Source organism: Dipodomys spectabilis, unplaced genomic scaffold (assembly GCF_019054845.1).
Source record: "Dipodomys spectabilis isolate Male_0828 unplaced genomic scaffold, ASM1905484v1 ptg000706l, whole genome shotgun sequence".
In the NCBI taxonomy this organism is placed as follows: domain Eukaryota; kingdom Metazoa; phylum Chordata; class Mammalia; order Rodentia; family Heteromyidae; genus Dipodomys; species Dipodomys spectabilis.
In genome coordinates, this window is record NW_024871383.1 from 326,763 (window position 1) to 347,335 (window position 20,573).

The 20,573-nt window shown below is 48.1% G+C and overlaps 1 protein-coding gene across 1 annotated transcript in view; it reads left to right on the forward strand.

Moving 5' to 3' along the window:
• Positions 1-2,418: 2,418 nt before the first annotated feature.
• Positions 2,419-20,573, forward strand: part of Wdr26 (WD repeat domain 26) — a 42,751-nt gene continuing 24,596 nt past the window's right edge. Inside the window, exons 1-7 of the mRNA XM_042672415.1 lie at positions 2,419-2,747; positions 3,578-3,677; positions 3,820-3,924; positions 9,594-9,730; positions 15,633-15,730; positions 16,830-16,986; positions 19,489-19,627. Coding sequence (XP_042528349.1) covers positions 2,434-2,747; positions 3,578-3,677; positions 3,820-3,924; positions 9,594-9,730; positions 15,633-15,730; positions 16,830-16,986; positions 19,489-19,627 — 1,050 coding nt within the window. The 5' untranslated portion in view covers positions 2,419-2,433. The remainder of the gene's footprint in view (positions 2,748-3,577; positions 3,678-3,819; positions 3,925-9,593; positions 9,731-15,632; positions 15,731-16,829; positions 16,987-19,488; positions 19,628-20,573) is intronic.

Here is a 20,573-nt window from a genome sequence, read left to right on the forward strand (position 1 = left end):
CGCGCCCCTCCGCCCCGCCCCATCCCCCGCCCCTCCGCCCCGCACCGCCCCGTCCCCCGCCCCTCCGCCCCGCCCCGCGCCCCTCCGCCCCGCGCCGCCCCGTCCCCCGCCCCTCCGCCCCGCGCCGCGCCCCTCAGCCCCGCGCCGCGCCCCTAAGCCCCGCGCCGCGCCCCTCCCCGGCCCGGTGCCCCCCGGCCCGGCGCCCCTCCGCCCCTCCGCCCAGCGCCCCTCCACCCCTCCGCTCCGCCCCTAGCCCCTCCGCTCCGCCCCTAGCCCCTCCGCCCGGCGCCCTTCCGCCCCGCGCCCCTCCGCCCCGCGCCCCTCCGCTCCGCCCCGCGCCCCTCCGCTCCGCCCGGCGCCCCTCCGCTCCGCCCCGCGCCCCTCCGCCCCGCGCCCCTCCGCCCCGCCCCGTCCCGTCCCCCGCCCCGCCCCGCGCCCCTCCCCGCGCCCCGTCCCCCGCCCCGCCCCGCCCCGTCCCCTCCGCCCCGCCCCGTCCCCTCCGCCCCGCCCCGTCCCCTCCGCCCCGCCCCGTCCCCTCCGCCCCGTCCCCTCCGCCCCGCCCCGTCCCCTCCGCCCCGTCCCCTCCGCCCCGCCCCGTCCCCCGCCCCTCCGCCCCGCCCCGTCCCCCGCCCCTCCGCCCCGCCCCGCGCCCCTCCGCCCCGCCCCCCGCCCCTCCGCCCCGTCCCCCGCCCCGCCCCGCGCCCCTCCCCGCGCCCCTCCGCCCCGCCCCCCGCCCCTCCGCCCCGTCCCCCGCCCCGCCCCCCTCCCCGCGCCCCTCCGCCCCGCCCCTCCGCCCCGCGCCCCTCCGCCCCGTCCCGTCCCCCGCCCCTCCGCCCCGTCCCCCGCCTCGCCCCCCTCCCCGCGCCCCTCCGCCCCGCCCCATCCCCCGCCCCTCCGCCCCGCGCCGCCCCGTCCCCCGCCCCTCCGCCCCGCCCCGCCCCGCGCCCCTCCGCCCCGCGCCGCCCCGTCCCCCGCCCCTCAGCCCCGCGCCGCGCCCCTCCCCGGCCCGGTGCCCCCCGGCCCGGCGCCCCTCCGCCCCTCCGCCCAGCGCCCCTCCACCCCTCCGCTCCGCCCCTAGCCCCTCCGCTCTGCCCCTAGCCCCTCCGCTCCGCCCCTAGCCCCTCCGCCCGGCGCCCTTCCGCCCCGCGCCCCTCCGCCCCGCGCCCCTTCGCCCTTCCGCCCGGCGCCCCTCCGCCCGGCGCCCCTCCGCCCCGCGCCCCTCCGCTCCGCCCGGCGCCCCTCCGCTCCGCCCCGCGCCCCTCCGCCCCTCCGCCCCGCGCCCCTCCGCCCCGCGCCCCTCCGCCCCGCGCCCCTTCGCCCCTTCGCCCTTCCGCCCCTTCGCCCTTCCGCCCCGCGCCCCTCCGCTCCGCCCCGCGCCCCTCTGCTCCGCCCCTCCGATCCGCCCCGCTCCCCTTCGCCCTTCCGCCCCGCGCCCCTCCGCTCCGCCCCGCGCCCCTCCGCTCCGCCCGGCGCCCCTCCGCTCCGCCCCGCGCCCCTCCGCCCCGCGCCCCTCCGCCCGGCGCCCCTCCGCTCCGCCCCGCGCCCCTCCGCCCCGCGCCCCTCCGCCCCGCGCCCCTCCGCTCCGCCCCTCCGCTCCGCCCCGCGCCCCTCCGCCCCGCGCCCCTCCGCCCGGCGCCCTCCGCTCCGCCCCGCGCCCCTTCGCCCTTCCGCCCCTCCGCCCCGCGCCCCTTCGCCCTTCCGCCCCGCGCCCCTCCGCTCCGCCCCGCGCCCCTCCGCCCCGCCCCGCCGCCGCGCCGCCCCGCCCCGCCCCGCCGCCGCGCCGCCGGGCGTTCCTCCGCCCCGCCGCGCCGCCGGGCGCACGTGCCGATGACAGCCCCTATAGGCTCCATACCTGCCGCCGGAAGTGAGCGCGGGGCAGTATAGGCATTTCCTGTGACGCGCGGCCCGGACTCCATTAGGCAGCAGCCGGGGAAGAATCAACACTCGGAGCGCCGCGGCGCGCACAGCTCCAGGCGGCCGCCGCCCCGCCGCCCGCCGCCCGCCGCCGCCGCCGCCGCCGCCCGCCGGGCCCAGCCGCGGGGCCGAGCCCCGCCGCCCCCCGCGCGCCCGGAGGGGGGGGGAAGGGCCGGTCCTCCTTCCCCCTCCGCCGCCCGGCGACCCGACCCGCGCCCCGCCGGCCCCACCACGGCCTCTCTCGGCGAGGAAACTCTGGCCTCCGCTTCCTCCTCCGACTCGGACGCCGGCGGAGCCTCCCCGCCCCCGCGGAAGAAGCCCCGAGCCTCGGCGGCGGAGGGAGCAGGAGAGCCCGGGGCCTCGGCGGGCCGCGCAGGCCGCTCCCCCCCGCCCGCGCCCGCGCCCGCGCCGCCCGCGCCCGCCGCCGCCGCCTCCGTGGTGCTGGTGGTGGGGCTCCCCGCGGCCGCCCCCGCCGGCCCCCGAGCCAGCGGGCCCAGCCCGGCCAGCGGCGGCGGCGCCATGCAGGCCAACGGGGCGGGAGGAGGCGGCGGCGGCGGCGCGGGCGCCACCCCGGAGCTCGCCTGCCTGGCGGCGCAGAACGGGGAGGCGTCCCCGGCGGCCGCGGGGGACCTGGCGCACGCCAACGGGCTGCCGCCGCCCGCCGCCGGCAACAATGGCACCGGACCGAGTGTCAACAACGGGGTCCCCGGCGCCGCCGCCGCCCTGGCCGCCCCCGAGCCGGGCAGCAGCCTCAAGAAGAAGAAGCGGCTCTCGCAGTCGGACGAGGACGTCATCCGGCTGATCGGCCAGCACCTGAACGGCCTGGGCCTGAAGTAAGCGGGGGCGCGCGGGGGGCGCGCGGGCCGGGCCGGGCCCGCACCTCACCCGCGCCCGCCCGCCCGCCCGCCGGGCCCGGCCCGGGGGAAGCCGGAACCGAGACCGCGGGCTCCGGGAGGGGACGCCCGGCCCCGGGCCCCGCGCCCACAGGGACTCGGGTAACCTTGAACGCCTGTCTGGGCGACGGTGGACGCGGCCCCGGGTTCTTCCACGCGCACGCACACGCGCGCACACGCGGGGAGGGAAGGCCCGGGAGCCAGGCCCGGACCGGCCGAACGTGCAACAGTTCCCGGCCCCGAAGCCGGGCCGCGGGGCGCGGGGCGCGGGGCGGCTCGGCCGGATGGCACTGCGCCGGGCAGGAAGCGGCGTCCTGAGGCGGCGGCGGGCGGCGGCGGGGCGGCGGCGGGCGAGGCTCCGTAGACGTCGGGCCGCGCGGTGGCCCGGCCCGGCCCGGGGGCACGGGGAACCGCACCCGCCCTGGTAAACGAGCTGGTTTTAGTGCGGAGGAAGGAAGCGGGTGCGGCGTTCGGGGTGTTTGGTATTTGAAGTCGGACCCCGGGGAGCTCCCGCGGCCGTCCGTCCGTCCGGCGCCGGCCTCGTCACCTGCTCTTCGGAGCCGGTCCTGCCGCGGGGTCCCGGGACGCCGGCTCTGGCCCCGGCCCCGGCCCGTAGGCGTCTCAGCCTCGGTTCACGCTGGAGGCCGAGCGAGCGGACTGAGGAAAGCGGGCGGGCGGGCGGGCGGGCGGGCGGGCCGGCCGCGACTTGGCCGCCAGGCCCCAGCTCGCGGAGGCCCGGCCGGGCCGTTCACACTGTGTCTCTCCCGCAGCCAGACTGTGGACCTCCTCATGCAAGAGTCAGGATGTCGCTTAGAACATCCCTCTGCCACCAAATTCCGCAATCATGTCATGGAAGGAGACTGGGATAAGGTAAAGGAGGGCGCCGGCCGCCCGTCCCGCCCGCCCGCCGCCCGCCCGCCGCCCGCCGCCCGCCGCCCGTCCCGCCCGGCCGGACCGGCGCGGGACCGGCGCCTGGTGACGTGTCTGTTTTTCTTCCACACGATTTCTGCAGGCAGAAAATGACCTGAATGAGCTAAAGCCTTTAGTGCATTCTCCTCATGCGATTGTGGTAAGAGGCGCGCTTGAAATCTCTCAAACGTTGTTGGGAATAATTGTGGTAAATACACTTTTGTTCTTAGTTTCACATTTATGTCTATTTTAGTAGGCTGTTAGTAACTGAGAGTAGACTTAAAATGACTAAGTCTCCTATCTGATCTGTAAACTAGGATGGATTGCCTTGTGTTTGAAAATGTGTTTTGTATTTTTTAGTTCATACTTATCAAATAAGCCCTGTTTACAATTTGAGCTCCATAGAATTTCTATTGAAAGCTCACCATGCTTTTCTTGAAAGGGCTGATAGGCGCTTAATAGAGTCAAGGGCATATTTTAAATACGGAATATACTGATAATAAAAGAGAAAATGGATGTATATACGGCACAGCTTTAAGAAGCTATTAGACATTGCTTTGAGGAAGTCTTTGGGAGCTATTGTCAATTTAAGACAATACTATGGGAATTATAGTTGATTTAGAACAATACTATTGGTGTGCTCACTACTTTTCCAAGTTGGGTAAACTGAGTGTCAGGCAGACTGCGTGCAGATTCCACCACTAGGCTTCCTTGGCTGGCCTCATTCCCGAGACAAGATCAGTTTCGTATAGTTTAACCTGCTAGTCTTTTGCATAAACCTTAACACATCTCTTATACAGATGGATTTTTAATTCTTCAGTAAATATTGGTGAGGAAAAGGAAGGGGGGAGATATTTTAAGTGCTGGGGGTTGGAAACTGGGAAGAATCATCTGCTCACTGGTGGCTGCTGGCCTTTAAACTTCTAGCTGATTCATTTGTTGTCAAAAGCAGTTTCCTGTCAGTGGGGGAGGGAAAGAAGGCAAATAGGAAGTGAAGTAGGGAAACCTGCTGTTTGTTAAATATTAGTAAATGACTGAACAATTTTTTAAAATTGGGTCAGACATTAAACTTTTCTTTGTCCATAAACGTTAGAGTCTGCAGGGTTTTTTTGTTTTTTAATTTCATTATTTGTAAAAAAAAAGTTTTCAAATTCTTAGTACAATTTGTACAGTAATATAATTATTATAAAAGGTTTAAAATAGTATGAACATAGATTCATTTATTTAAATTAACTTGTGAGATTATTAAATTCATAGTGGAATTTAACAACAAAACGAATTGAAGTAGCTAAACATATGTATTTGGAGGATTCCTTTTTTTTTTTCTGTTTTCCCAGTAAAGGTGTTTGGAGTTTAAAACCTAAGTACATAGTAGATTTTACTTGGGCAGTTTTTCACAAATCTTTGGTGAATGATTGAAAATACAGACTATAAAACAGGAGACTCTTCCAGTGGACGAGTTACAATACTATACAGTGACTACAAAGGACTTGTCTGTGGAGTTAGGTCTTTTTCTCTTTTTTTAGTAAGTGTATATATGGTTTCTTAGAGGTTGTTTTCTTTTTTATGCTGTACCCAAATTATGTCTATAACTTAGTAGTAAAAAAAATTTAATACATTTGTTTTCTATTTTTAAGAGTAATTTAAGATTTCTGTGTTGGATTTGGATTGTGACTCATTAGAAACCTGTAGGAACAGCAAGTAAACTGGCGAAGAGATAGCTGTAGACAATGAGGAGGAATGCTTTCTTTTTTCAGCCTGTTCAGTACCATAGGACATTAGAGGATCTAATAAGATGAAGAGTAAATCTCTGATCCTCATAGCATCAAACTGTTTAGGTATTCATACTAAGAAAGGGGTTCCAGCTGTTTTCTCACTTTAAGAATTGATCAATCGAGTGTTCTTTAAAGATTCCATTCTGCATTTTTGAAATTGCTCCTCATTTTTTTCCCCCCAGTCCTGGAGTTTGAACTCAGGGCCTGGGGCACTGTCCCTGAGCTTCTTTTGCTCCTGGCTAACTCACCCACTTTCAGCCACAGGGCCACTTCTGGTTTTCTGGTGATTGATTGGAGGTAGGAGTCTCAACGGACTTTTCTGCCTAGGCTGTCTTTGAACCATGATCCTCAGAACTCCGCCTCCTGAGTAGCTAGGATTACTGGCATGAACCACTGGTGCCCCACAATTGTAGTTTTTTTGTTGATGTTGTTGGTGGTGGTGGTCATGGGGCCTGAACTCTGGACCTGGGCACTGTCCCTTAGCTCTCAGCTCAAGCTCTACCACTTGAGTCCCAACACCATTTTCGGCTTTATTTGCTTATGTGGTGCTGAATAATCGAACCCAGGGCCTCATGCATGCTAGGCAAGCACTCTACCACTGAGCCACCTTCCTAGCCCAATTGTAGGTTTTTTATTTTATTTATTTATTTATTTATTTTTGGTCGGTCCTGGGGCTTGAACTCTGGGCTTGGGCCCTGTCCCTGTACTCTTCAGCTCAAAGAGAACGCGATTGCTTGAGCCATAGCACCACTTCCGGTTTTCTAGTGGTTCTTATTGGAGATAAGAGTCTCAAGGACTTTCCTGCCGGGGCTGGCTTTAAACCTGAGATCCTCCGATCTCAGCCTCCTGAGTAGCTAGGATTAAAGGTATGAGCTACATGCACCCGGCTCCAATGGTAGGTTTTTATTAGATGTTAAAAGAAAGAAATAGTACTGAGCCCAAGTCATCAGACCAGAAATAACCTTGTAGAAGTCTTAATTAGAAATTGAAAGAATATAGTTTTATTTTCTTCTTTCCTTTTTTTTCTCCTTCCTTTTAGAAGTCCATGATCTATTTTTTTTTTTTTTTTTTTTTTTTTGGGTCCAGTCCTGGGGCCTGAACTCTGGGCCTGGGCGCTGTCCCTCAGCTCTTCAGCTCAAGGCTAGCGCTCTACCACTTGAGCCACAGCGCCACTTCCGGCTTTTTTCTTTTTGCTTATGTGGTGCTGAGGAATCGAACCCAGGGCCTCAGGCATGCAAGGCAAGCGCTCTACCACTGAGCTACCTTCCCAGACCTAAGTCCATAATCTTTTATAGAAAATAATATTTAGAGCCCAGACTCTGTATGAGCAAACTTCTGTCTTATCTGATTCTAAAAAAACTTTATTAACATCATTTGTAAATTATAAAAGGTCTTTATTTTCTTGAGAGTGTATTTACGTTTTTGTGCTCTAAATTTGAGGAGGTAAAAACAGTTTTATTTCTCATATATGAATCAAATTACTTGGGTTCAACTGGTTTTTAAGAGAATACACATTTTTCTCTGAAGCAGATTTCTTGCACTGGTCACTGGAGCATGTTAGTTGCCATGCACCGAACCAAGACTTGATATTTACTTGAGGGTGTTCTTTGTCTTCATCTGGATAAAATAGCTCATAGAGAAAGCCTCTTGCACTGCTTTTTACAGCATTCTCTGTGTAAATACAGGAATACATGGTTTATATTGGCTTCTCTCAAAGTTTAGTCTTCCTCCTCTCTCCAGCCCCACCTCTTCCCCGTAGTGAGAATAGTATGTTTGGTCAAGATCTTGGTGGGAAAATAAGGGAGAAATAGCAGTTGTACCATGCCCATACACTGGATTAGAGGGGAGAGTGGACTCAGATCTTCATGCTCGGTAATAAATGAACAAGAAATACTGAATTTAAAGCAAAAAGTTTCTCAGTTGTTAAGAACTCCCTCCCAATTCCCAGATGGTAAGAAATTGAACCACATGTTGGCAGTAAGATTCTAGAACTACATGTGATTCTCAAGCTTAAATCACAGATACCTAAGTTAAAACTTTCAGCAGTACGGGGATTTATTTGATTGAGCTCCTTGGTTTATAAAGAGTTTCTAGAGAAAGCAAAATATTAAGAATATCTGGCTCATGCCTATAATACTAGCTACTCAGGAGGCTAAGATCTGGCAGTTCAGGCAGGAAGTCTTTGAGACTATAACTTACCTTCAGCCAAAGTGGAGCTGTGACTCAAGTGGTAAAGCACTAGCCTTGAGCACAACATCTCAACGACAGTGTCCAGGCTTTGAGTTCAAGCCCCAGGACCAGCATAAAAAGTAAAAATAAAAGGTGATATCCGAGAGAACTTCAAATATAAATTTCTCCCTTTTTTTTCATTTTTGTCATCTGATGAGCCTTAAAGTAATATTTTTTAATTTGGCACATCAATTTTAGGAACCTATACAACATTTTTTAAAGCATCTCAGTGTTTAGTCTTTGTGAAACATTGATTGATCAGTCTAACTGAGTAATTTTACTAGAGCTATAGAAGCTTGTCTGTTATGATTTTTTTCTATAATTTCAAAGTTATTAAGCCTAAGCAGTGTATTTTATAAAGAAATGATATATTTGGATGTTTGTCTGTGAGGGCTTATAGTTACTTTGCCTAGGTCTAATTTTTATAAGCGTGTATTTTATGCCTTCTGGCTTCTCCTTGGCCGACACCCATTGTTCTCTTAGTTCTGGGAATATGTGGTAATTTCTCTATACCATTTTGTGGCAGCACCAGAATGGGTTGTCATGTAGGTTTTTACTGTATTTCTTGGAGTCTTTATTGTCTATTTGCTACTGTCATTTGGTTTCCTCAAGCACCACAAGTAGTACATACAATGAAAGAGTTATTTCAGGCGGTGGTCCTTAATTAAGTTTAAAGTGTAAAAGAAATTCCAGAGGTGGATTTTCATAAATGTCTCTCATCTAGTTAAAAAGCTGCTAAAATTGTAATGATCACTTACAAGTTAAAAGTAAAATGGTCAAATAATATTAAAAGTAATAGAAATAAAAGTGATTTCAGAAAAACATTAAATGGGACAGTGCCTCATTGTTAGCTGAAAAAGTGATTTATCCTTTAGGGGAAAAAGAGCTTATAATAATTGTGCTTCATTGTTAAATGCATCAGTGATCACATTATTATAAATACACAAATACTGAATTTTCTTAAAGACCTTTACATTCTTCCTTCTCCTGTAGACATCACTTAGTCTCTTACTAGAAGAGAATGAGATCGTGCTTCTAGTATTGTTACAGAACTCTTAATTTTGATAGGCAAAATCTGCACTTATTTTTTTACCCAGTGTTTCTAATTTTGTGGGGGTTTTTTTGTCAGTCATGGGGCATGAACTCAGGGCTTGGGTGTTGTCTCTGAGCTCTTTAACTCAAGGCTAGCACTCTGCCACTTTGAGCCACAGTTCCACTTCCAGGACGTGTCAGTTTTTCCTTCCCAGGCTAGCTTCAAACCTCGATCCTTAGATTTTTAGCCTCCTTAGTAGCTAGGTTACAGGAGCAAGCCACCAACACCTGGGTTTAGTCCATCTTTTGTGTGTGGCTTTTTGGGTTTTTTTGGTGATAATTTTTGCAGTGTTGGGGATCAAACTCAGAGCCACACATGCTAGGCAAGGACTTTCCCATATACTCATAGCATATATGTGGTAGTTTTAAAATAATCTACCCATTCACTGATTTTTCTCCAATCTTTTAAAAACTTGTTGCGTAAATCCACTCAATGCCCTAATAAGTCAGATGTTTAAAGCACATTTAAAATATTTGTGATTTCATACAAGAAACAAAATTCTGGCAAATGTCATGTTGATGCTTCCATCACTAATGATTCTGTCTGAGACTGATTATTCACTCAAAGCAGGGTTTGTTTGTTGTTGTTGTTTTTTTATTAAGGTATAGAATTGAGCAGAATCATTTTGCCTACTATGACTTAAACCAGAATATTTTGAAGCTTTATATAATTATTTTCAAAGGGTATAGTAGAATGGTTTCTACTGTTCTGTTTAGGCACAAACATTTTCTGAAACTTCCATCAACTTTTTCCCCTGACTGCTACTTTCTGTCATGTCAGAGGATGAAGTTTCTGCTGCTGCAGCAGAAGTACCTGGAATATCTGGAGGACGGCAAGGTGCTGGAGGCACTTCAGGTTCTGCGCTGCGAGCTGACGCCCCTGAAGTACAACACAGAGCGCATTCACGTTCTCAGTGGGTAAGGGTGCCACGTGCTCAGGCTCCAGGTGGAAGAGTCTGTTACTGTTCTGGGATATAATTACTAGAATATTGCTAAACTCTTAGATCAGACTTACCTGGGCAAATTCACAGGTGCCGTTTTGTCATCCTAGGAAGCTATCAGTATGGGAACAGGAAAATATTTAAAGAAGTAATATGTGTAGTCCATGAAATGCTATTTCTTTTTGATATAGTTTGGTTGGGGTTTTTTGTTTGTTTTTAAGCTGGGGTCTTGCTGTGAAGCCCATGGTGGCCTTGAGTTCATAGTCTGGCTGCAGCTGCCTGCGAGCTAGGTGTAGACCAGCATACCCAGCTGAAGTGCTGTTTCAAAATTTATACAAAGCTGGTGGTTTAGATCCCAGTAAGCAGTTAAATTTATACAGACTTCTTAAGGGGGAAAATGGCCACATGTACCAGAGTTTTGCTGGTTTGCTTTGGTGGCACTGGGGTGCCTCACTTTATAGCCACACTATCACCTGAGATACAACCCAGCCCTTCTGTTTTTGTTCTTTTGAGGTTGGGCTTTGGTTGGCACCGGTGGGTTGTTCTTGAGCTCAAAGTTCTCCTAATCTTGTCTGGAACTGGCCATAGCTCATGATGTTCCTGATTTCCAAGTAGCTGGGACTACATCTGTGTGACCCACGTTCAGGTCCAAGTCCTTGCTAAGAATCTTGCATTCAAAGCCGGGCGCCAGTGGCTCATGCCTATAATCCTAGCTGCTCAGGAGGCTGAGATCTGAGGATGGAGGTTCAAAGCTAGCCTGGGCAGGAACATCCGTGAGACTCTTATGTCCAGTAAACCACTAGAAAACCGGAAGTAGTGCTGTGGCTCAAGTGGTAGAGCGCTTGCCTTGAGCTGAAGAGCGCAGGAACAGCGCCCAGGCCCAGACAGAGTTCAAGTCCCATGACTGACAAAAAAAAAAAAAAAAAGAATCTTGCATTCAAAATCTTATTTATGTGTTTGAGGTTCCTTGAGCCTGGTCCTAGGCCTCGTGCTTCACGTTCTGTCTCTAGGCTGGTCCTAGGCCTCGTGCTTCACGTTCTCTCTATAGGCTGATCCTAGGCCTCGTGCTTCACGTTCTGTCTCTAGGCTGGTCCTAGGCCTCGTGCTTCACGTTCTGTCTCTAGGCTGGTCCTAGGCCTCGTGCTTCACGTTCTCTCTCTAGGCTGGTCCTAGGCCTCGTGCTTCACGTTCTGTCTCTAGGCTGGTCCTAGGCCTCGTGCTTCACGTTCTGTCTCTAGGCTGGTCCTAGGCCTCGTGCTTCACGTTCTCTCTCTAGGCTGATCCTAGGCCTCGTGCTTCACGTTCTGTCTCTAGGCTGGTCCTAGGCCTCGTGCTTCACGTTCTGTCTCTAGGCTGGTCCTAGGCCTCGTGCTTCACGTTCTGTCTCTAGGCTGGTCCTAGGCCTCGTGCTTCACGTTCTGTCTGTAGGCTGGTCCTAGGCCTCGTACCTTCATGTTCTGTCTGTAGGCTGGTAGATCTTCAAGCTCACTCTCACATGAGAAGTGCTACTTTGTATATTTAATAGCATATCTAATAGTTCACAGTCTCTGCTTGAATGAACAGATGGACGATGATTCTGGTTTTTGCGGTGCAGGTGTTTAAACATGGCATCATGCTTGCTAGGCAGGGACTCCACCAGTTGAACAAGACAAGCCTTGCCCTGAAGCCCATGTGCTTTATTTTAAAATTATTTTTCAGTTCGTGTTTCATGTTTATTTCTGGACTATGGTCCTCCTACTTTTGCATAGCTGAGATGATGTGCATATCAAAATGCTTAGCCTTTTTATTGATAACCTTTTGCCTGGACTAACCTCAAAGGTGATTACATCTAAAATAAACTTAAGGTGTATTTCCATCCATTCCCCTACATACCTTACTGAAATGCCTTCAAACTCTGGTAGCAACGCATATTTCTAACAACAACCGGAGAAGTCTATAATAAAACCATAAATTAAGAGTTGGGAATGTGGCTTAGTGGTAGGGTGCTTGCCTAGCCTGAAGGAAGCCCTGGGTTCGATTCCTCAGTGCCACATAAACAGAAAAAGCCAGAAGTGGCACTGTAGACCAAGTGGTATAGTGCTTACCTTGAGCAAAAGAAGCTCAGGGACAGTGTCCTGAATTCAAGCTCTAGGACTGGCAAAAAAAGGAAGGAAAAAAAGGGGTGGGGGACCCAACATAGATTAAGTCATTTCACTCTTGCTTAAAACCTTTCCCTGTGTCATCTAGCACACTTAAAATCCCAAATCTGTTTTCAAGTCCACAAGATCCTCAAACTCTATTTCTTTCCCCTTTACTCATTATTCTCTAGTGGAACAAATTTTTTCTGATCCGTGACTTGTTGCCTTAAGCCACGTGAGTACTTGTGTAAAATGCACTTCCTCTACTACTTCCTTTGCTACTAGTTGTTCAGGTCACAAGTCCAAATACCCTCTCTTGAGGTATATACCCTCTCTTGAGACTGTATATTGGACATTTCCTAGCTCTATTTTGTTTGTTCTTAATAGTATTTTTTACTATGTAATGTGAGCTTGCTGTCTAAAACAATATCTTAAGACATAATGCATCTATTGGCCTAAAGGTGATATAGGGTTCACTTTTCAGATAAGGGAGCTAAGTCTCAGAAACTTAAGTAACCAGCACTAGATAAAGCAAATCAAAAGGACAAGTCTCAAACCTTGATTTGTCACTGGTTCTAATTACTGTTGTGGGGGGTGGGGGAGATGCCAGTCCTGTTGCTTTGACTCAGGACCTAGGAGCTATCCCTGAGCTTTTCTTTTGTTTTAATGTAGTTTTTATTCTGAAGTGATTCTAAAGTGATCAGATTTTCCCTTGAATTTTCACACAAGGAAATAGCCCATAGGTTAACAAGATGTACAAAACTAAGGTCAGAACCCATTGCTTCTTGCCAGCACTGCTTTTCAATTATTCCAAGTGACTATCCACACATAGACATTCATTTAAAAATTGAGGATTAGCCGGGGTACCAGTAGCTCACACCTGTAATCAGGAGACTGAGATCTGAGGATTGTGGTTTTGAAGCTACACCAGGTAGAAAAGTCAAGTGGAGATAGGGATCAAGTGGTAGAGCTCTTGCTTTGAGCAAAAAAGCTTAAGGACAGCCCCTAGACTCCCAAGATTAAATTCCAGGACTGGCACACATGCGTGTATGCGTGTGCACGCATGCGCACACACACACACACACACACACACACACACACACACACATATATCTCTTAGGGTTCATGTGTAAGCCCAGGCTGGTATATACATGCACATGTACACCAGGATTAGTGTGTACTCAAGCCCAGGACCGGCATACACATGCACACACTCCTTTGAGTTAGTGTGTAGTTAAGCCCCAGGACCAACAGACACACACATACACTAAACCTTTAGTTCCAGAACTGACACACACACACACACCCCTTAGGGTTAGTGTAAGTTTTCAAAAGGGTAAAGAATCAACCACAGGGCACTTTTGCATAATTTTAGAAGAATTTGCTCATATTTGCATTTAATTCTCTTAGAAGTTATTCTTAGGAAAACACCTTCCATTTCCAGCTTCCTTTGGGGCTTTTTGAGTATAATTATATGCACTATATGTATGTTTTTTTTTTTTTTTTTTTTGGGTCCCGTCGTGGGGCCTGAACTCTGGGCCTGGGCACTGTCCCTCAGCTCTTCAGCTCAAGGCTAACGCTCTACCACTTGAGCCACAGCGCCACTTCCGGCTTTTTTCTTTTTGCTTATGTGGTGCTGAGGAATTGAACCCAGGGCCTCATGCATGCAAGGCATGCGCTCTACCACTGAGCCACCTTCCCAGCCCCTATGTGTGTGTTTTTTATTGCTAAGATGCTATTTATAAATTAAGTACCAAGAGAACAAGTAATTCTGCTGTTGGGTAAGAGGCTAGTTGACTGTTTGCTTTTTGCAGTTAAGGAAAGAAGGGGACAGTAATTATGTTAACTGAGAAGTTTCTGGTACTTATAGTAGCCCCAGTTGAGCTTTACCTTTGTAGCAGTAGCAGAGCAAGGATTCATGTTGGACTAATAATACCTTTGCTGCTGCTACTCAAATCCAGTTCTTCTGAGAAGACTCAGAACCAGGTGAGGGTTGCATAGTGTGCAGAAGCTCCGGTGTCTTATGTGTTCTCTAGAGACCATGACTTAGAGTATTTATGCCACTGTCTGCACATACAATAAGGAAAAAAAGTTTCCAGAGTCTGCTCAAAAATCTCAATGCCTTTTACAGAGTGATGCAAGAATGTTACCTAATGACACTTTCTTGAGTGATATTTATGTAAACTCTTAAGGATATGTTGTTAAGTAACTCAATAAAAACAGTAAGCTTTTTTTTTTGGTTGGTTGTGGGGCTTGAACTCTGGGCCCAGGCACTGTCCAGGCATTCTACTACTTGAGCCACTTGGTTTTCTGGTTGTTCATTGGAGATAAGAGTCTCACAGACTTTACTGCCTGGGCTGGCTTTGAAATGTGATCCCCAGATCTCAGCCTCCTGAGTAGCTAGAATTACGGTATGAGCCACCGGTGGTGCCTGGCTAATAGTAAGGTTTTTCGAGCTTTGATTTATTGTTGAGACGCTGTGAAGTTAACTCAGTGGATGAGAGCAAGATCCACAGCCAGAATGCCTGGGTTCCTATATTTTTTTGCTTTGCCTCCTCCCACTGCCCCTTAGCTCCCCAAGCCTATTGAAGGTATTCTGTGCCTTGGTTTCCTCATTTTAGAAATGGAAGAATAATAATACTTCCTAATAGGATTGTTAGGGACATTAGCTGGGTGCCAGTGGCCCACTCTTGTACAGTAATACTAGCTACTTGGGAGACTGAGATCTGGGGATCCCAGTTTGAAGCCAACCCTGGCAGGAGAAGTCCTAGAGTCTCTAGTTATCTCCAGTTAACGCAAAGGGGAGCTGTGGCTCATGTGCTAAGAGTGCTAGAGCTATCCGTGAACTTAACAAAGCCTGATGTTAGCACCCGGACCCTGGATGGGGACGGACATGCACGCACGCACACACACACTATAATTCTAGTGCTCAGGCAGAGGCAAAAGGATTGAGAGTTCAAGCTTGTGCTATATAGTAAGACACTGTGTTAATAGATAATAATAGTATTGTGTATTCAGTTATTACTGTCATCACATTTTAGTAGTTTTATGAAGGTACCATACTGTAGTAATGAGTTGGGTCACTACAGAAATCTCTTTTCAAAAGCTGGGCAGAGTGGCTCCTGTTTACAATCCTATCTTCTTGGGAAAGTTATGGTAGTGAGATACCGCCTCCCACCTCAAATTAAGCCAGGTGTGGTGATGTGCTCCAATAATCCCAGCTATACCAAAGATGACATGGGTTAGGAGGGTCACAGTCAGAGACCTTGGTGAAACTGAAGACCTTACCTGAAAAGTAAGCAAAAAGGGGCCTGGGTGGATCTCAGGTAGCACAGTGCTTGGCAGGCCTGTGGCTCTGAGTGAAACTCCAGTGCCACCAAAAATTAAAAAGAAAAATCTCTTCTTGATTTGTGTTAGTAAGAACTAAATTGTTGCTGGGACCAGTGACTCATACATAGTCCTGACTACTCAGGAGGCAGATCTAAGGGTCAAGGTTCCAGTCCAGCCTGGACAGGAATGTCCATGAGACCTTTCTTACCTCCAGTTAACTACTAAAAAAAACCAGAAGTAGAGCCTGGAGTTATGGCTCAAGTGGTAGAGCACTAGGCTTGAGCACAAAAGATCAGGGGCAGCACCCAGGCCCTGAGTTCAAGCCCCAGGACTGGCACCAAAAAAAGAAAAGTTTTGTGTGTGTGTGTGTTCAATACTTTTCAGTTACATTTCAAAGAAAAAGTTTGATATTTACTTTCTCTGTTGTTTTAGGTATCTGATGTGTAGCCATGCAGAAGACCTAAGAGCAAAAGCAGAATGGGAAGGCAAAGGAACAGCTTCCCGATCAAAACTGCTGGATAAACTTCAGAGTGAGAACCATGACTTTTATGTTTGTTTTTTTCGTAGTTTGGAAGTAGATACTATGAATCAGTTAGGAAGACTTTATCTTGACCTACTTTTATTGAGGAGTCAGTGAGAGCACCGGTCACTGAACTGGTCTATGGTGCTGTTGAATTCTTTCTTTTGGGGTGAAATAGTGCTGTGATTAAAGGGAAAACATTGAGACCATAGCTTTAAGCTGAAAGCATTTTATAATTTTTGTTGGTTTTTAAATAATGAGTTCCAGATTTCTTTACATACAGTTTTATTCTCCCAAATTTTAAAAAGTTCATTTTTGCAATGTCTCTACATAAAAGACTTTTCTGTTCAGATCTTACTCTTCAGTAAAGTTGAGGTAGGTGTAGAAATCCAAATAATAAAAAACACACCCCATGTACTTTGGTAGAAGCATGAAGTACTGAAAGATTGGTACTCCAATCTTTGTTACTTCAGCAGTCCGAGCTATTTGACAGGGACTTGTAACTGGCCTGTTCAGGATTTTTACTTGTTCTTGTGGAGCTTTTTCTTATGCCTGATCATCACTGATAAATAATTATTAGATTTTCTTTTTATTACATTCTACCTTGTTTGTTTTGTGATAACACTTATAAAGTCCTCCTGGCCATGGACATCTCTGTAGTGGCAACATTGTTCTAAGGGTTTTTTGTTTGTTTGTTTTTGGTTGGTCATGGACTTGAATGCATGGCCTGGGCACTGTCCCTGAGCTCCTTTGCTCAAGACTAGCACTCTACCACTTTTGAGTCACAGCTGCAGTTCTGATTTCTGAGTGAGAATTGGAGATAAAGCCTCATGGGCCTTATTTGCCAGGGCTGCCTTTGAACCGCAATCCTCAGATCTCAGCCTTCTGAGTCGCTAGGATTACAAGCGTGATCCACTGGCACCCAGCCACTGTAGGTTTTGACAGATAGACTTTAAATTCATGTTATGTTATCTCCCTAGTACTTGTCTATTAAGTAACATGGTTTTATTGAGGGTAAGGTTAAATATAGTTAAGAGGAATATATGTCTTAAATAAAAGTTTACAGTTTATTGTTTTTACTTCTCTTTTTAAAATATCTTCTATTAAAGCCTATTTACCACCATCAGTGATGCTTCCCCCACGGCGTTTACAGACCCTCCTGCGGCAGGCAGTGGAACTACAAAGGGATCGGTGCCTATACCACAACACCAAACTTGATAGTAATCTGGATTCTGTGTCTCTACTTATAGATCATGTTTGTAGTAGGTAAGAGGAAAACTTTGATAGTGTGAGATACGTTAGCATTTTACAATTCTGAACTTTATTAGAATGTTTTCTATAGTTTATTCTATAGCTTTGTAACAATGGAAGCGATAAGGATTTGTCTGAAGATCTTGTCACAAGTGAAAAGTTAGGATTGTCAACTCTGAAAATTAAAGAGAATGAACTCCCAAAATTAAAGCTCCAACATTCAAACTGTAATTTTCAAGTACCAACAAACAATTTCTGTGACCTTTCAAACCTTCCCAGAGATCAGCAGTTGGTTCTGTTGCCTGAATAGGAGGGGTGGCTGCAGTACCAAAAGGTCAAAGAACTCGTGAAAGTGGGGAATAGCAGACCTACAAGTACCTATGAGAAGGCTTTGGTTTTGTTTTTTGTTTGTTTTTGTTGGTTGTGGGGCTTGAACTCTGAGCCTGGGTGCTGTCCCTCAGCTCAAGGCGAGTGCTCTGCCGCTTGAGCCATAGCACCACGTCTAGTTTTCTAGTGGTTTATTGGAGATAAAAGTCACACAGTTTCCTGCCCTGGCTGGTTTTGAACCCTGATCCTCAGATCTCAGCCTCCTGGGTAGCTAGGATTATAGGCCTGAGCCACCAGCACCCGGCCTAAGAAGGCTTTAAGTATATGTACTCATCTTGATTTTGGTTTAAATAATGCTTAAGTATATATAGGTGTGTGTGTGGGGGGGGGGGGGGGTGCGTGTGCTTTTTTTTTTTTTCCCCTCCTTTTTTGCTGGTAACTGAACCAAGAGCCTCACGTATACTGGGCAAGGGCTCTACCACCAAGCTATACCCTCATCACCGTAGTCTGTTTTTGACTCTTTCCATTTTTAATAAAAACATAAACTGTTTATCTTAAAATACTAATTTAATACCTGGTATGTGACTTCAGGTGTTGTATCAGAAGTACTTATTGGTCTTTCTCCCTTACCCTATTTTACTCTTGACTTCTTTTTTACTTTGTCTTTTACTATGACTTGTTTATGAGGATTTTAAATATTTTCACTTAAATTGGAAAAAAGAGGCAATAGTAATATATTAAAAGTCTAGATAATTTCATGGCTCTTTTAATTGGTTTATGTCAGTTGTGAACCCAAATCTTTTGGGTTCATGAATTTATTGTTGGGATACATTAAAAGGTGATGACTTGGGCTGGGAATGTAGCTTAGTGGCAGAGTGCTTGCCTAACATGTATGAAGCCCTGGGTTCGATTCCTCAGTACCACATAGACAAAAAAACAAAACGAAAGGGGTGCTGTGGCTCAAGTGGTAGAGTGCTAGCCTTAAGCAAAAAGCAGCTCAGGGACGACACAGTTCCCAGGCCCCAGGACTGGCCAAAAAAAAAAGTGATGACTAGAATTTATAGTTCAAGAAATTTCAGAAGGTATTACAAGTTTGCTTCCCTTTTTGAAAATGAACTGATGGGAATATGATACACATGTTTCCTAGGAGCTTTAACTTCTTTATCACTGAGAGTAATAGATGACAGATATTTAGTCTAGCTTTAGAACTGAGGGTTCAAGGAATGAGTGGAATGACACGTCAAAAACTTGATGATACTACTAGCCTTTGAGAAGGGATCCAAACTGATTGTCAGACAGCAATGCTGTTTCTCTCTTTTTTTTTTTTTGTGTCAAGTTGCCTTTCTAATTAAAGTTTAACTAGATTGTAATGTAATTAAAAATAGTATGTTATTCCTGTTTCTTTAAGAGCAAAATGCTGTCATCTTATTATTATCAATCTTTAAAAAAGGAAAAATTTAAATAGAAACATTGTAGATTATTTCTTCTTGAGTTACTTTGACCAAAAAATAATATTATAGTATTTTTTTTTTTCAACATACCATTATTAACATTGTGTATACACATGCATGCATGTGTGTGCGCCCACCTGTCCTGGGCATTGAACTCTGCCTAATGCTGTCCCTGAGTATTTTTTGTGTTCAAGACTAGAATTAAGCCATAGCTCTATCTCCAGCTTTTCAATAGTCAGGTAAACATCTCATGGACTGTCCTGTCCAAGCTTGGTTTAAACTATGATTCTTAGATCTTAGCCTCTTTAGTAGCTTGGATTACAGACATGAGTCATTAGTGCCAGGCTCTAAACATTCTTTTTTTTTTTTTCAGCCATGGAGCTTGAACTCTGGGTCTGGGCACTGTCCCTGAGCTCTTTAGTTCAAGGCTAGAGTTCTACCACTTGAGCCACAGCACCACTTCGGTTTTCTGGTGGTTTATTGGAGATAAGAGTCTTACAGACTCTTACCAAAGCCCGGGCTGGCTTTGAACTGTGATCCTCAGACATCAGCTTCCCGAGTAGCTAGGATTACAGGTGTGAGCCACCAGTACGAGCTTCTAAACATTCTTTAAGATCTATAAATATATTCATACTTTATTTTTATGATGTGACTTTCAGAGAAGTTGTATGAGTTTATCTTTTGTATTATTACTAAAATGTATTCTGAAAGATACTTATGTGTGAATTCTTTGTTTTAGGAGACAATTTCCCTGTTATACTCAGCAAATACTTACGGAGCATTGTAATGAAGTGTGGTTTTGTAAATTCTCTAATGATGGCACTAAACTAGCAACAGGATCAAAAGATACAACCGTTATCATATGGCAAGTTGATTCGGTATGTACTGCAATATGAGTGTTAAAATTGCAAAGGGGAGTAATTTTGAATGTAACTTATTACTATTTGTTTGTGCCTATTCTGAGGATTGAACTTGAGACCTAGGCCGTGTCCCTGATGTGTTTTCTTATTTTGTGCCAGTCGGGGCTTGAACTCAGGGCCTGTACACTGTCCTTGAGCTTTCCTGCTCAAGGCAAGGGCTCTACCACTTGAAGTCCAGCACCACTTCAGGCTTTTCCCAGGTAGTTTTATTGTAGGTTAGAGTCTCATGGATTTGCCTGCCCCCTCTGGCTGTGAGCCACAGCCCTCAGCCTTCTGAGTAATTAAAATTGCAGGTGTGAGCACCAGCACCTGGCTCTCTGAGGCGGTTTCTGTTTTTGTTTCCCCCTCAAGGCCAGTACTCTACTATTTGAGTCACTGCTCCGCTCCAGTTTTTGTTAATTTTATGTAAGTCTCAGACTTTCCATCAAAACATAGTGTGCCCAAATATAAATATGATACATATTACTTAGGAACCCTAGTATTAAAACAGTTATTAGCATAGTAAAATACAATATAGCTTAATTGTACTTTGTTTTTACGATTTTATTAAAAAATTAATAAGAACTAGAACACTGAATTAAGGATGAGCACTAACAATACTGTAAGATGTTGCAGCAAATGTAACAAAAACTTTTTGAGAGATTTGTGTATTAAGAGCCAAATAATAGCTAGTTTATTGTAATTCCTAATTACTACCTAATAATATGAACGTACTTAGTACTACTTTGCGAAATTGCTGCGATACAGATGGGAGAAAATACTGAATTTGGGGCATTGGTTAATGAAACTAGAGGTGAACCTTTTTTCTTCTCATTTATGTTTAATGATCCCTGATTCTATCCCTAGAGCACTTTTTGGAGATACTGTGTTAAGAACGCCAGTAAAAGAATTGTATAACTTATAA